The following is a 14,812-nucleotide window of genomic DNA, read 5'->3' as shown; positions in this document are numbered from 1 at the left end:
TTGTTTAGCCTGGAAAAGAGGAGGCTCAGGGGAGACCTCATTGCTCTCTACAACTATCTGAAAGGTGGTTGTAGCCAGGAAGGGGTAGATCTCTTCTCTCTAGCAACCAGCACCAGAACAAGAGGACACAGTTTCAAGCTGCACCAGGGGAAGTTTAGGCTCAAGGTGAGGAGAAGGCTCTTCACTAAGAGAGTCATTCACCATTGGAATGTGCTGCCCAGGGAGGTGGTGGAGTCACTGTCCCTGGAGGTGTTCAAGAGGGGATTGGATGTGGCACTTGGTGCCATGGTCTAGTCATGAGGTCTGTGGTGACAGGTTGGACTTGATGATCTTTGAGGTCTTTTCCAGCCTTGGTGATACTGTGATACTGTGACTTAAAACCCCCAACATTTGCAATCCCCATGAGTGCCTGAAATCACCCAAACTTCAAAACAGTCTGGACAGTTTATTAAATGAGGCAAGCAGTTCTAAGGATCATATAGAATCTGACTATTTGTACTCACATTCCAAATTTTCAAGAATTTCCTAATTATTTGAGACAGAATATGTTTTTAATACCAGCAAACAAATATTAAGAAGAAGAAATTACAGAGACAGCAAAGACTACAGCATTTCCCCTTTTTGATATTTTCAGTGTGTGTAAGAAAGTAAAAGAGCATTGATTTGTATTAATTGTGGTTTAGAAGCATGTATGGATGAATTGTTAACTGGTGAGGTTACTAATTACCAGTGCAAGTTCACAATTGTAAATCCAAGCAAAAGTGGTTGGTGAGGAGCAAAGATCCTAAATCATTTTGCGTAGAACCTAAAGAATGTGCTATTCATTTTCCATTTATATCAGGAACTGAGAGTGCAGTAAGGTACTAAACTTAAGGAGCATTAAATCTTGAAAGATCCCAGCAAGAAGTGTATTTTTAAATGGGCAAACATGCAAAAGGGGGTGTGCTGGTGGACTTATATTAGGACTGAATGCTGAGACTCCTTGGAACTCAAGGTTTAGCTCTGCACTTCGCCCTTTAGGGTGGGCATGCTGGAGTTATTTTTATGTTTGGGGATATGTGAGAGAAGGAGATGAGGTCTGTACAGAGGCAACTGGATGCTGTCTGATTAAAATTACTGACCACTGCCTTTTATGTCATTTAAGTTTCAGCAATACCTCTGTTCTGTGTTGAAGCAAATAGTTGCACTTCCTCATAAACCTCATTAGAGGCCTTTTCTTTTTTTTTAGTATTATAAATGTCTGGGGTTAAATAATAAAAAAGCAGGCTAATGCATTTGTCATCTTCTAAGCTGTGCAGTCTGATTAGATCTTCAGTTACTGTACTGATTATTTAAATTGAAGTAATTGTTTCTTTGTTATTTCTGTGATTAAGGAAATAGGCTGGCTCCTGAGGGAGTCTTGCCTATGTATTTAATCAGTGGGTAGGGAAAGGTGTCTTTCTTCTAACCCTCCTTACTGAGGGTGTGAACTGGGGAGATTAAAAACCTGGTATACAGAGCCACATAGTTCTCAGGGTCTAAGCAGTACTATTCCTATTCTCTGCCTATTTCTCTGCCAAAATAAATAGTGGGACGTTACCCAAAGCACAAAGTTACTGTAATGTACCTTCTCTGCTAGGTATCAGTGACCTTGTCTCTCTTGCCATAACAGTCTTCCTGTACAGCTAATTCTTCTGTGTGCCTTTATCTCACTGCCTTGTAGAAATGAGGACTTCACCAAAGTAATGCCAGAGCAGTGGATCAAAGCCACAAGCAGCTTAACACTAGATTGTGTTTATATTTATGCAGTGATAGAAGTTGCCTCTTGTCCTGTCCCTGGGGACCACTGAAACGAGTCCAGCCCCATCTTCTTGATCTCCACCTTTTAGATATTGATGAGCATGGAGAAGATCCCCTCTTCTGGGGATTCCTTATCCCTGGAATAAACTGATAGTTACAGGCTTTTCTGTTATCTGAGTTTTATATATTGGATCCTCCTTGCATAGCATTTGCAAGAGCATCTTTTCTTTAAGTGATTATACTTCTATTAAGTTCATCAGATGGGTTTTTTTAACATGAATTAATGAAGTCTTCAGAAATGGCCTGTTTGTTTGCACAATTCTTGTTTGTATCAGCCCATCCAGTGGCACTTCTCCAGATTGCTGTCCTCACCTTTAGTGATTTGCAGTTCAAGGACTATTTGAGAGAGAAATAGCTTCTTTGTACGTAAAATCTAGCGTGAATTTGACCAGTCACCTCTTGAAACTCTGTAAGCTGCTAGAATCTAAATAGTTTGCTCACTAAATGGTATTCCCAAGTTAAGTGCTTAAGTCATTTCAGTGACTCTTAAGTGACTTTTACCAGTGGATCTGGGCTCTGCTGATGTACATTTGGAACTGATAGTCTATCAGGAGAATAGACATCAGCATCCTTAAAGTGTTTCTATCTCATAAAATAGCAAAGCCAGAGGATGTAAGTGCAATGTGGAGTTGTTACATAAAGGGCAGCCTCTTAACCAGTAAGACTAATGAGTTCCTTCATGTTTTTTTCACTCACAGTCTGAAAACAAAGTGATTATTCATGTCAACAACGAGCAGAGTAAGAACTGCCTGAGTAGTAGGGGGCTTACTGTTTTTGCTGTGGAAGTGGCACCAAAATCCATGATGGTAAGATTTTTATTGTTCAGCCAACTTAAAATCTGAGCAAAAAGGAACAAAAATAATCATGTCACATCTTTACAGTTTCCTCTTGCAGATCTTTTAGCATGACAATGAGCATGTAGGGTTGTGGCATCTTCATCACCTGTACGGATCAGATCGAGTTCTTGATGTTTCAAAGCTGGACGTGCAGATGGCCATAAAACTTTATAGCTGCTCAGTTTTTCGTCCATGTGCCTGTTCCAGTTGCCCATTATTGTATCATTTACTAATATTTAAGACTCAGCTTGACAGGGTGCTGGGCCATCTTATTTAAACCATACTATTACCTAGAATGGTTGGAGCAGATAATCCATTGGGTCCCTTCCAACCTGGCATTCTCTGATTGTGTGAATATTTTAAATACTCATTTTCCAAAGCTGTATTTTCTTTCTTAAATTGGCAGATTTTAATCAGATAGGTTGATCTCTATGAGAAACAGACCAAGCATGTGCTAGTCAGAAGCAATTAAGTTGCACTCTTTATGCACAGTGGGATTTGCAGATGGCTGATTTTTGTTAGACTAAACTTATGGATCATGTTCAGCCACCAGACAATTTGCTCTGCTGGGCAGGCTTAGTGACAAGTCTAAATGATGCTTCTAAGGCATAGAATAAGATTCAGAAAAGCATTATAAATGCAGATGATATTTTTCTTCACTCATTTGGGAAGAAAAATTCAGGTTTTACTAGTTTAAAAGTGTGAGATTCTCTTTAAAAGGAGAAGCATCCAAACTGGTTTATATTTCACAGTTTTCCAGTGTGGCTGCATTCAAACTCGTGGTAAACAGGGACAGTCCCATGACATGGGCAGGGTTAGGGCCTATTCTAATTTTGCTACTGACACTTTAGATACCTACTGCCTGATCCTGGAAGGTGTTTAATTAATGTTAATTTTGGCTTCATTCAATCTAACCTGCAGGCTCAGTGCCCCTTAATGGTATTTTGCTGTCATGCAATTCAGTAGTAAGTTTTGAACACCAACTGTTATTAGAGATGCTAGGTGTTTATTTAGTGTTAGCATTGTAAGTCCTGAAACTGTTTAGCTTCCATAGCACTTGAGGTTCTCAGTAATAAACAACAATTTCTTCTCTCTTTTCTCTCTTGTGCACAGGTTTCTCAGCATGTGATGCCGCTGAATGAGCAGGAAGAGTGGCTTTATAATTGTGTGCATTCCCTCGTACGTTAAACATTCCTGCAAGAAGACTTTTTCTTGGTAGCATTCAGACTAAACCAGGCAATTTTTTCATGACAATTTCCTGTCTTATCCTTCTCCAAAAGCAGGCATACCTTTGTACTGAGATTGGTTCATTAAAGCCAGTGAATCACAGAAATACTTATTGCTGCTATCACACTTCTGCTAATGGCTTTTAAGAAACATTTATAGGGATAGCTTAGGGGTGGGATAACTCTTAAGTGTGTAACATTTTTTAGCAGAGTATTTATCACATAGAGCCTAATGAAATGCACAGACACGGAAACGTTGAGGCGTGATGAAAATTAGTGCTGTTCAGTACCAGAGCTGGCAGTTGTGATGAAATTGTGGTTTATAAAGGTTGGTTCCCCAGGTATGTTCTTGTTTTCTATAACATGATGTAGTTCCATCACACCCTAGAACTGCTTCACTGAGAAAAAATTTGCTTCAATAAATGGGTTTGATGGACTTCTCACTAAACACTCCTGTGGTTCTGTCATGAGGGGTGGGGTTCACGAATTTATTTTGCCACCTGATCAAGGATTTGGTTCTTTCCCTTTTATTTTGTCATTTGATGACAATATGTTACACATAGTCTCAGTAATTACTGCCTGAATTCATACTGGTTTATATAAAATAAAGTCTGCCTTTACATATTTGGGACAAGGGGAAATGGCCTCAGGTTGCATCAGGGGAGGTTTAGGTTGGACATTAGAAGAAACTTCTTCACTGAAGTGAAAGGGTTCTCAGACACCGGAACAGGCTCCCCAGGGAGTGGGTTGAATCCATATCCCTGGTTTAGAAGAGGCAAAGATGTGGTGCTGAGGGACACGGTTTAGCACCAGACTTGGTAGAGTTAGAGAATAGTTGGACTTGATGATCTTAAAGGTCTTTTCCAAACAGAGGAATTCTGTGATTCTACGTGATAAGCAAATAAGCTGATTTGAGGAAAATGAAGGTTTGTCTGTGGCTCTTGACAGTTATCATTAATTGTTTTCAGGGTAGCTGAAATAAGGAGACTGAAGCCCATCAAGTTTAGGCTGCAATAGGAGTGAAAACCAGCTTCAAGGTACTATTCAGACATATTCACCCTCTTACGTTTTTCTGGCCCTTCTAAATGTCTGTTAATGTGGAAAAAAAAATCATGACCCTGACCGCTGGATGCTTTAAAAGTGTCCGAGTTTAAAATAGACATGAAATATATGTGACCTCATGTAGAAGGGCAGCAAGCAGTCCTGAAAGGCTATATTTATCTGCCAGCCACTCCTGCACTCTGCTGTTACCCTGATGTAATCATACCCTGGGCAAGTAAATGTCAGTTGCAAAATGAGAGCCCTGCTGGAGGCTGCCAGTGATTTACATGCCTCAGCAATTGCTGCTCAGGCAGGTTTGCTGGTGATTTTTCAGTTTTTCTTTCTTTCTTTTCTTCTCTTAGCCAGTACAGCAGACATTGTTTTCATTTTCAGAATTGTCCAGAAAGAGTAGAAGTTGTATTAAGAGGCCCCAGAAATAGTTGGTAATTTCTAGCAGGTGGTTGAGCTCTGTAAACGCTGCCTCAGGCGAGGTGTGTGTGGGTACAACAGCAGTTCTAGCTACATCTCTGAGGAGGTGCTGGGCATCATGAGGCACTCTGCCTGTACAGCACAACACTTCATTATTTACATTTATTTTGTTAATAAAATCAGCCTTGCTAGATGTGGCAGGAATCCCTATGGAACTTTTCCTGCATTTTAGGAAAGGAACAATTAAAGCTGAAGTTCTTAGCAGAAAAATCATTCCAGTTGAACAGTCTTGGGTTTGCTGTAGGTAGGCTCTAGTAAACATGCCACAGCAATACAGACTGGAACCTTTTTTTGGTGATCCTCTTACTGCTAGGAAGAGTTTCATTATCTGCCTCTTTAGGTGGAAACATAAGCTAGCTCTTCATGATAGCTTCTACCTTTCCTGCCCTGAAGGAGGTAAGAGATCTAGTTTATCTGCAGAGTCAATCCCAGTTTGTTCTAAGTCCGTGTACCACCAAAATGGAAAAACCTTCTGTTTTCTAGGAATGAACACAGATGTCAGCCTCATTTCTTCCATGGGAGACACTGGGGAGGAAAAGTGTCTTTCTGGGATGTTGTCTGCCTTTTGAGAACTAAAGCTATAGTAACAAACTGCAGCTTCTTTGTGGTGTTACTAAGACTGCCCTTCCCTGACCCCACTTCTGGAAGCACTGGATGGCTTTCTTGCTTGTGTTGAGTGGTCAGACCCTGTCTCTGAGGACCTCTGTCCTCAGTCCTCCACTTCCCACACAGTGCTTGGCAGCATGGGCATCCTCTGAGATGGCAGCCTCACACTGGCATCATCTTGCTGCCGGAGTGAGGCTGTGAATTGTAGATCATAGAATACCAGGCTGCAAGGGACCTCCGGGATCATCTGATCTAACTTTTTCTGTCAAAAGCATGGGTAACCTGAGCCAGCATTTTACCACCCTCAGTGTCAAACATTTCTCCCTTCTCTCTGGTCTTAATCTCCCTCTTTCAGTTTTGAACCATCACCCCTTGTCCTGTGACAAGAGGCCCTGCTCAAAAGTCTCTCCCCAGCTTTTTGAAAGGCCACTAGAGAGTGTTCCTGGAGCCTTCTCTTCTGCAGGCTGAACAGCCCCGATTATCTCAGTCTGGCCTCACAGCGGCACAGCACAGAACTTCCAGCCCTCCCATCATTGCTGTGGCCTCCTCTGCCTCCCCTCCCAAAGGTCCATGTCCTCCTTGTGCCAGTTATGCTTTCCCAGGTGCACCACCTTACACTTGGCCTTGCTGAACATCCTCAGGTTGTGGTTATCCCCCTTTTCCAGCCCGGATAGTTTTTCCTGCCGGGAAGGCAGGGCAGGGGGCTCCCCCTGCCTTCGGGGCTGCCGGCGCCTTTAAGGGGCGGGCGGCAGGGCGGGAGCGGCGGCGGGGCCCGAGGCCGACTCCCCCCTCTCGCCGTGGCCGCCCGGAACTCGCATCAGGGACCGGCCATGGTGCAGATCGTGACCGTGAAGACCAAGCCTTACGGCGACCAGAAACCCGGTACCAGCGGCCTCCGCAAGCGGGTGACGGTCTTCCAGAGCAATGTCCACTACACCGAGAACTTCATCCAGAGCATCCTGGCCACCGTGCCGCCGGCCGAGCGGCAAGAGGCCACGCTGGTGGTGGGGGGGGACGGCCGCTTCTACATGAGGGACGCCATCCAACTCATCGTCCGCATCGCCGCCGCCAACGGGGTAAGGCCCCGCGCCGCGCTCCCTCACGGCTCCCCGCAGCCGTCGGAGGGAAAACGGCAGTGCCCCGGGGGCGGAGGCGGGTACCGGGCAGGGGGTGCCTGGGGGACAGCGGCGGTGAGTAATCGCTCCCTGTGCGTGGAAGTGAAGCAGTGAATGACACACGAGGTGACGAGGCCCGGCGTGGGGACAGCTGAGGCTCCACGCACTGAAACTCACCTAGTGTCTCACCTCCCTTGGGTACCTGCAGGAGCGGTGGGGTTTGCTAGGGCGGAGGTGAGGTGTCAGGAAAGCCCAGGCTGGAAGGGACCTCGAGGATCAGGGTCCAACCTTTCTTGACTAAGCTGAATCTAGATGAGCTAGCCCAGCACTCTGTCGAGCTGAATCTTACAAGTGTCCACCGCTTCCCTGAGGAGATTATTCCAAAGGCTGATGGTTCTTGTGAAAAATTTCCCTCCTGTGTCCAGCGGGGGATCTCCACAGGAGAAATTTGAACCCACTACCCTTCATCTTTCCCGTGTGTCTCCTTGTAAAAAGGGAGTCTGACGTCTTCTCATTGGCCACTCTTTAAGTATTGGGGCACAGTGATAAGGTCTTACCCTGACCCATCTTTTTGCTGGGTCGAACAAACCCAGTTCTCTCATCCTTTCCCTCATCTGGCAGCTTCCCAGTCCTCGGATCATCTTGCTGGCCCTTCTCTGTACCCTCTTCAGCCTGTCCCCATCTTTTTTTTTTTTTATAGTGAGGAACAAAACTGTACACAGCATTCCAGGTGTGGCATGCTCAGCACCAAGAAAAGTAATTAGACGGCTTCTTTGTCTCTGCTGGTGGTGCCCTTGTTGATCATCATATTGAGCTTGTGTCCGCCAGGACCCCTTGGGCCCTTTCCACAGGGTTGTACTGGATACATCCCAGCCTGTGCTGTTGTCCTGTGGAATAAGCACAGCTTTCCTGTTACTGCTTTTTCTTGCTTTGAGTGATGGTTGTATTTTCCAGCTGACAACACAAACCAGCGGCACAACGTGCTGGTAGTGAGGTGCATTGGGTGGGATGCTCTGGACAACATCTCACTGCTGGAGTCTTTATCTCTATAGATTTGTCTTGGTGCTGTCCCTTGGTTGGCCCAAGAGAAGCTGAACAGAGAGTATGATGTTGGCAGGGATAGCTGAGCTGCGGCTGGATGTGCAAAGGGAAGATTTTCCCTTGTGGTCTTTTCCAGATGAAAACATACCCTTCTCCTGGAACATCTGATTCCCCCTCAGCAGCAGCAAACTTTCTTCCTCAGACCAACAAAAAGAGAGTGATGGATGCTTGGTGGTTAGGGCTGGACATTAGGGTTACCCATTCGAGCTTCCCCGTGGCAGTTGTGTTCCTCAAAGCCTTTAAATGCCTGAAAAAAATAATACATTGAGATAGCTGCCTTCTAATGGAATAAATAAAGAAATAACTTTATTTTTAAGCCATGTATAAATGTATCTTCTGTGACTTGTGGAGGCTGTTCAACTTTCAGTCAGTGTCTCAGCATCCCTCTGCCGCTCCAGCTGTGGTGTGTGGAAGTGATGGATTGTGTGGCCTTCCTTGATGGAAAAAGCAACAGACATTGGTTTGTTTATTTGTTCTGAGGAGAGGTTGGAGGTGAAACATGCAGTGTTCACACCTTACTGCACACCCTGGCAGCACCTTGGACCCTTGTCAAGAAGCAGACTGGGAGACTTGTTCCCTAGGAACAAAGCCTGAGTTTGTGCAGGTTTTTGGATGTGCATCTAGAGCCTGGTGGGATGTGGCAGCCTTCCAGGTGCTGAGGAGTTCTCTGTCCCTGGTCTCAGCTCAGTCCTGGGGGCTGAGTAGGTGTCTTCTTGGGAAGGGGTTGAGAGCCAGCCATTGCTTGAATCCTCCACCCTGATCTTGCAGACACTTGTGTGTGTGCAGCTTTACAGCACTGAGCTTTCTGCAGCACTGCAGAAGCAGGTCCCAAGGGGCTCCTTTGCTAATGGGCATTTGCCTTGTAGTCTGTGGTCCATGTGAATTCAAAGTGCTGCCAAAAAGGAAACAAGGTAAAGGAACAACACAAGGGGACGGATATATGGGTTAGGAGCCAAGACATTATGAAGGGAAAAAATATACTTTTAAAGCTTTTCATTCTAAGTCATGATTTATAAACCAAGATAATGGCCATGTCCTGAGAGAAAATGTTAGACTATCTAAAGCAAAAATTTGGCAATATGACTGCATTACCAGTCATCTACTGACACAGGTTCTTTATCCCTTTGCTGTAGCAGAACAGAGGTAGTGCTATAGACTTGCTGGAGTGCTGGAGAGTGCCATAAAACTGCCCCATTTTTTGCCCCCAGAGCTTCAGAGAGGACTAACAGATGAAAAGCACCACAAAACTGTTGATCTGAGTATCCCACTTAAAGAGAAGGAAAAAGACCTCAGAAGGGAACACTGGAAAACAAAATATCCCCCAAATCATCCAATAAATAGCAGCAAAGCCTAAATAAGTAACCAGAAAGAGATACAGTGACTCTAAAGCCACTGAAAACTTGATACACAACTGCTGGCTGCATTTGAGTGGCACTGGCTGCGTAAGACAGTGCAAGTATTGCATCGCCAAACTCAACAAGGGCAAACCCATCAGGTCCCAAGAAATGAGGTGATCAAGTATAGACAGTTCCATTAGAAAATGCAAAATCATAGAATCATAGAATGGTTTGGGTTGGAAAGGGCCTTAAAGATCATCTAGTTCCAACCCCCCTGCCATTGGCATGGATACTTCCTACTAGACCAGTTGCTTAAGGCACCATCCAACCCAGCTTTGGACACTTTCAGGGTTGGAGCCTCCAGAACTTCTCCGAGCACATTAAGAATGCTGGGTTTTAATCAGTTCCCATGTACTTGCTTTCCTGTTTTGGAGTGGTTAGGGGCTGTTTGCTTGATGTTTTTCCTTTGTAGCTGCAAAGTATTAGATCCCAGCCACAGGGTGGTTGAGTAAGAGCCTATGAAGATCCTGTTTCTTCATAATAAATGTGAAGTAACTGGAAGTTGCCTAGTCTTCAAGGAGAAGGGTGGATTACTGCTGTTAAGAAAGTGTGCTTCAGAAAATGGGAATTTGATCCTGGACACTGGTTTTGTTCTGGTGCTGGGGCTCTTGGGAGTCTGCTGATTGGACTTGATGATCCCAAGGGTCTTTTCCAACCTGCATGATTCTGTGATTCCAGCAGCCAAGTCTTGGAGAGACTTGACAATTTCATGCTGTATTTCTGGTCCTGGGGATGAAGAGGTGATTGGATTAATACTTTAAAATCACCTTATTTTAAGATGTGCTTGAATGGTCCTCTTGACCCACAGGAAAAACTCAAGGACCACAGTTTGTGAGTGTCAGTTTTAAAATTTAAAAGGCAAAAAAGAGTGGGGTTTAGTTTTGTTTCCATCTGGAATGGTTAATGTGTAACTCAGTACATGTGTTTGACTAAGAATAACACAATTTAATCGGACCAGATGATCCTTGGGTTCTCTTCCAACCTGGCATTCAGCGATTCTGTGATTTGTAGTTGTGTGATTGAGAAATGTTTATGCTATTTGTAAGTTAGCATTTATCTAAGTCAACTAACATAGATGCTGTTGGTTTTGCCATGCTCAGCTGGCATCCAGTGCAGCCTGCCCTGCTGTTTTGGTCTGTTGTGCCAGGCTTCCTTGATGTTATTCCCACACAATCAGTCTGACTCTTAAATTACATGAATAAAAGCTGCTGTTGGAGCATCACCTGTCAGAGCAGAATTGTGGCAAAGAGTTCTGTCAAAACCAAGCAAAAATGACTGAATTGAAGCTGTAAATCTAGATCTGACCATACAACCAGCACCAGGTTGATTCACTGTCACCTGCCATTCAGCAAATTTACTGTGCCCCCAGTTCCTTCTTAAATAAACATTTCTAAGTGCTGCAAAGTAGCTACATTAAAATAAATGGCTTGAAGGTGTTGTGAATGCCAGGCAGTGCTTTGCATGCTAAATACCAGCCTGGTTTTGTTTTCCTGCTGCAGGACAAACAGTGCTTTCATCATAAATACTGTTCCCTTCCTTGGAAAGTTTGGTTTCCTGGCTTGGCTGCTATTAAGCTTTTCCCCCGACTCAGTTACCGCAGGGAAGCCAAGTGTTTAAACTCTGTTGCTGCACAGCAGCTCTTGATTTGTTACTCCTCTCCTTTTGTAGCCCTGCTCCCTTTTGCTTTGTCTGTTCTGCCATAGCCTCCAGGGCAGTTCCCATTCTGACAGTGCCACTGAGCCCAAAATAAGCAGAACGGTGCAATGCAGGCTGGGAGAGCCACATTTTGGGCCCATCTGGAGCATGCCCATGTTCCTAGCCTTAGCATCCCAGCTGTGGAAGGGTCACAGAGGGACCTGTCTGTTTAGGCCTACTGGTGGGAAGAATTTGTTCCTGCTCACCCCTATCTCAGCATCACTTGTTCTTGTCTCATTTTTGGTGTTCTTGTCTTGTTCTGCTTGTTCCTGGCTCCACACAATACTGTGCAGTCAGCATGAGCCTTGTTGGTTTACAGACCAGCATCCATTCAGCAATCAGCATCATTATCATAGAATCAGAGAATGGTCTGGATTGGAAGGGACCTCCAAAGGTCATCCAGTCCAACCTTCTCTGCAGTCAGCAGGGGCATCCTCAACTAGGATCAGGTTGCCCAGAGCCCTGTCAAGCCTCACTTTGAATATCTTCAGGGATGGGGCCTCAACTGCCTCCCTGGGCAACCTATTACTCCCTCAGTCCTCAGGGTCAGGTCTTCCCTTTAAGTAAAAGCTTCTTGTATAAACTCCATCAAATTAAAGTGATCATAAAGAAATTTCTTCTAAAAAGCAATCCCTGTGTACCAGAGTTGGATGCAGTGATGCTGGATCCTGCAGGCCATTATGAAAAACCTCCATTTCTGGTCTTTCTTATGTTGCTGTTTTCCTCAGAAACAGAAGGGGAAACTGAGATGTGGTATCGGAAGTAAGGAAATGGATACCAGTTGTGCCATGAGCATTCCTATACAGAGAGACATACTGGCTTCAGATTATGGTGGGGTTTAGAAGGCAACCACGCATGTAGCAGCTCTTGCAGCTTGGAAACTGCTCTCGCACTGGCTTAGCTTCTTTCTGCCTGTAAAGTTAATTAGCTTATATCAGTTTGCAATTGAAGGTTATTAAGGCAGTGGTCAGGTTGTCCAGTTTAGTGCCTTTTTGGAATTGTAAACCCTACAATAATGAAACTCCAGCTGAAGGGGAGAGCTAAGGTGCTTTGCAGTTAATCTCTGCAAATCCAGCAGACAGAGCTGAAATTCATACTAGCAGGGCTTTAACTGTAAGCTCCTGGAACAATGACACTGCATAAGCAGAAACCTCAGCTCTGCCTGTGCTTCTGGGGCAGCAGGATGGAGTCTGATGACTTCTCTTTCATAGAATCATAGAATGGTTGGAAGGAACCTTAAAGATCATCTAGTTCCAACCCACCTGTCACAGGCAGGGACACCTACTAGACCAGGTTGCTCAAGGCTTCAGCCTGGCCTTGAACACCTCCAGGGAGAGGACATGCACAACCTCCTGGGCAACCTGTTCCAGTGTCTCACCAACCTCACTGTAAAGAATTTTTTGCTAATACCCAGTGTAAATCTGCCTTCCTCAAGCTTAAAGCCATTGCCCCTCATCCTATCACTACAAGTCCTTGCAAAAAGTCCCCCCGCCAGCTTTCTTGTAGGCCCCATTCAGGTACTGGAATGTTGCTATGAGGTCTTTCTGGAGCTTTCTCCAGGCAGCACAGCCCCAGCACTCTCAGCCTGTTCCCATGCAGGAAAGTTTGCCAGGGCAAAGTTTGGGATGGGTGAGCTGGGCTGTGAATAGGTGCTACCTTGTATGTCTTTTACCAAGACTGAGCTGCCCCAGGATCTATAATTTTTTTGGTGGCTCTTAGGTCTTGGACTAACTCATAACCTTTCCTTGGTGTCTTCACAGGCAAAATGGGAGTGTTGTATGTAGATTCACTCTCCTTAAGTAGGCCAAAGGATATGAATTTGTTGATTATAGGGACAATTCCTTCCTTCAGGAAGTGTTCTCTGTTGTGTCCCTGCCATCCTGCCATGGTTCTTTCTGAGCTAGTCAATGTATTGATTAAAGCTTCAAGGGATGAGCTGGAACCTATCTTAGAAACAAAACAGAAATCCCATGGGATATCAGTAAGAAGAAGTACAAAGACTGCACAGGCAGAAGCAATGAATTATGAATGTAATATGCAGATATTTAATCCTAGGACAGGCTGCACAGTACTGTAGTAAGCAGCATATCTGGTGAGTAGACCACAAAGACAACTGGCAATGTCATTCCATTATCCAGAAAAAATAGACACTGTTCTTAGATTTTAAAATAAGTTTGTTGTTAGTGAAACCCAAGAGAGAAAGTTCTGACAAGGAGCTAAGTCCTGATCGGGAATGTGACCCCTCAGAGAGGGAGGCTTCAGCAGGAAGGACCTGGAGTTGAGCAGATAGGACCCTTAATGAAGGAATGAACTTGGCCTAGAGATTGAGAAGCATGCTGGCAGGCTGCAAGAGGCTGCAGTGGTGTTGCAGGGAGGAAGGCAACAAATTGTTTTCTGGTGTGCTGGGGACAGGGCAAGAGTTAAAATCGCAGCAGTGGAGGTGTAAGTTAGACATTAAAAAGCATTTGGAAAGCTTAAGGCTAATGAAAGGAAAATGTTGCCTGGGGAGGTCCCTGAATCTCTGCCCAGGAAAATCCCTAGCCAGAATGGTTTGGGGATGGTTGACTGTACCTAGGGTAGGGTGTAGGTGACCTCTCCACAGGCCTTCCAGCTCTCTTTCCTGCTGCTGTTCTTAGCTGCTTCTTGCTGCTGGGCCCTCTGATGAAGCTTCTCCAGCACACCCTAGTGAGTCTGTGAGAAAACACTGGTGTATATCTGCCCTTCTCCCTTCTATCCATGTTACTCCCTGTCATGTACAGCCACCTCACCATCACCTATGCATACTGGGGGTTACTGGCTTGCTACCAGATAACAGCTTGGCTCTGTGCACCTTGGACCCTGTACACTTCTGTCTCTGACCCTGCAAAGTTTAACCAAACACAACCCTGCTCCTCATGCTAGCAACTGTCAGTGCCCTCCACAATGTTGTCTGTGCTTTGTAATTCAGGATTTTTTGAGTTTAGGTACCAGTTTCTAAGAGGATCCAGGGACAGGGCCTATCTGTCAGGGGCCTGGGGCCACAAATTCCTGGAGCACTCCTGGGTCTACTGGAGGTAAACCAGTTGGAATCCCTCTCCTTTTCCCCAGGACAGCAAACACTAGGGCAGTCCAAGGTAACACACAGGTGTGGGTGTGCTTGGAAGAGGCAACCTTTGAACTGAAAGTTTCTCAATCTCAGCTGCTAATGTGTAATTCCTTCCCAGGAAAGGGGAGGGTCAGCCCACACTGGGGTGACAAACCTGGAGCCCAGCACTGTGTCTACAGCAGCCCAGCAGATGGTGGTTTGATCATCAGCCCTGCAGAGCCCTTTTTTGTCACCCATCTAGGTGGTCATGTCATTTTCACCGTGGTGCAGTGTAGGTAGAGAATATCTCCAGTGTGGGGTGACTCGTGTACGTGGTTGCTCTCATGTCGTTGGAATGCTGCCAGGCATTTTGCCTCTCTGGAATCTCTGCAGTGACTGCAAA

General features: G+C 45.1%; 2 protein-coding genes across 2 annotated transcripts in view; both read left to right on the top strand.

Moving 5' to 3' along the window:
• The window catches only part of EFCAB7 (EF-hand calcium binding domain 7), a 28,806-nt gene extending 24,836 nt beyond the window's left edge, over positions 1-3,970 (top strand). The window contains exons 13-14 of the mRNA XM_009909991.2: positions 2,538-2,645; positions 3,789-3,970. Of these exons, the coding sequence (XP_009908293.2) occupies positions 2,538-2,645; positions 3,789-3,863 (183 nt within the window). The 3' untranslated portion in view covers positions 3,864-3,970. The remainder of the gene's footprint in view (positions 1-2,537; positions 2,646-3,788) is intronic.
• A 2,850-nt stretch (positions 3,971-6,820) lies between these two features.
• PGM1 (phosphoglucomutase 1) overlaps positions 6,821-14,812 on the top strand; it is a 29,871-nt gene continuing 21,879 nt past the window's right edge. The window contains exon 1 of the mRNA XM_054165402.1: positions 6,821-7,113. Coding sequence (XP_054021377.1) covers positions 6,868-7,113 — 246 coding nt within the window. The 5' untranslated portion in view covers positions 6,821-6,867. The remainder of the gene's footprint in view (positions 7,114-14,812) is intronic.

This window comes from Dryobates pubescens, chromosome 11 (genome assembly GCF_014839835.1).
Source record: "Dryobates pubescens isolate bDryPub1 chromosome 11, bDryPub1.pri, whole genome shotgun sequence".
Lineage (NCBI taxonomy): Eukaryota > Metazoa > Chordata > Aves > Piciformes > Picidae > Dryobates > Dryobates pubescens.
This window is presented reverse-complemented; position numbering and strand designations above follow the sequence as displayed.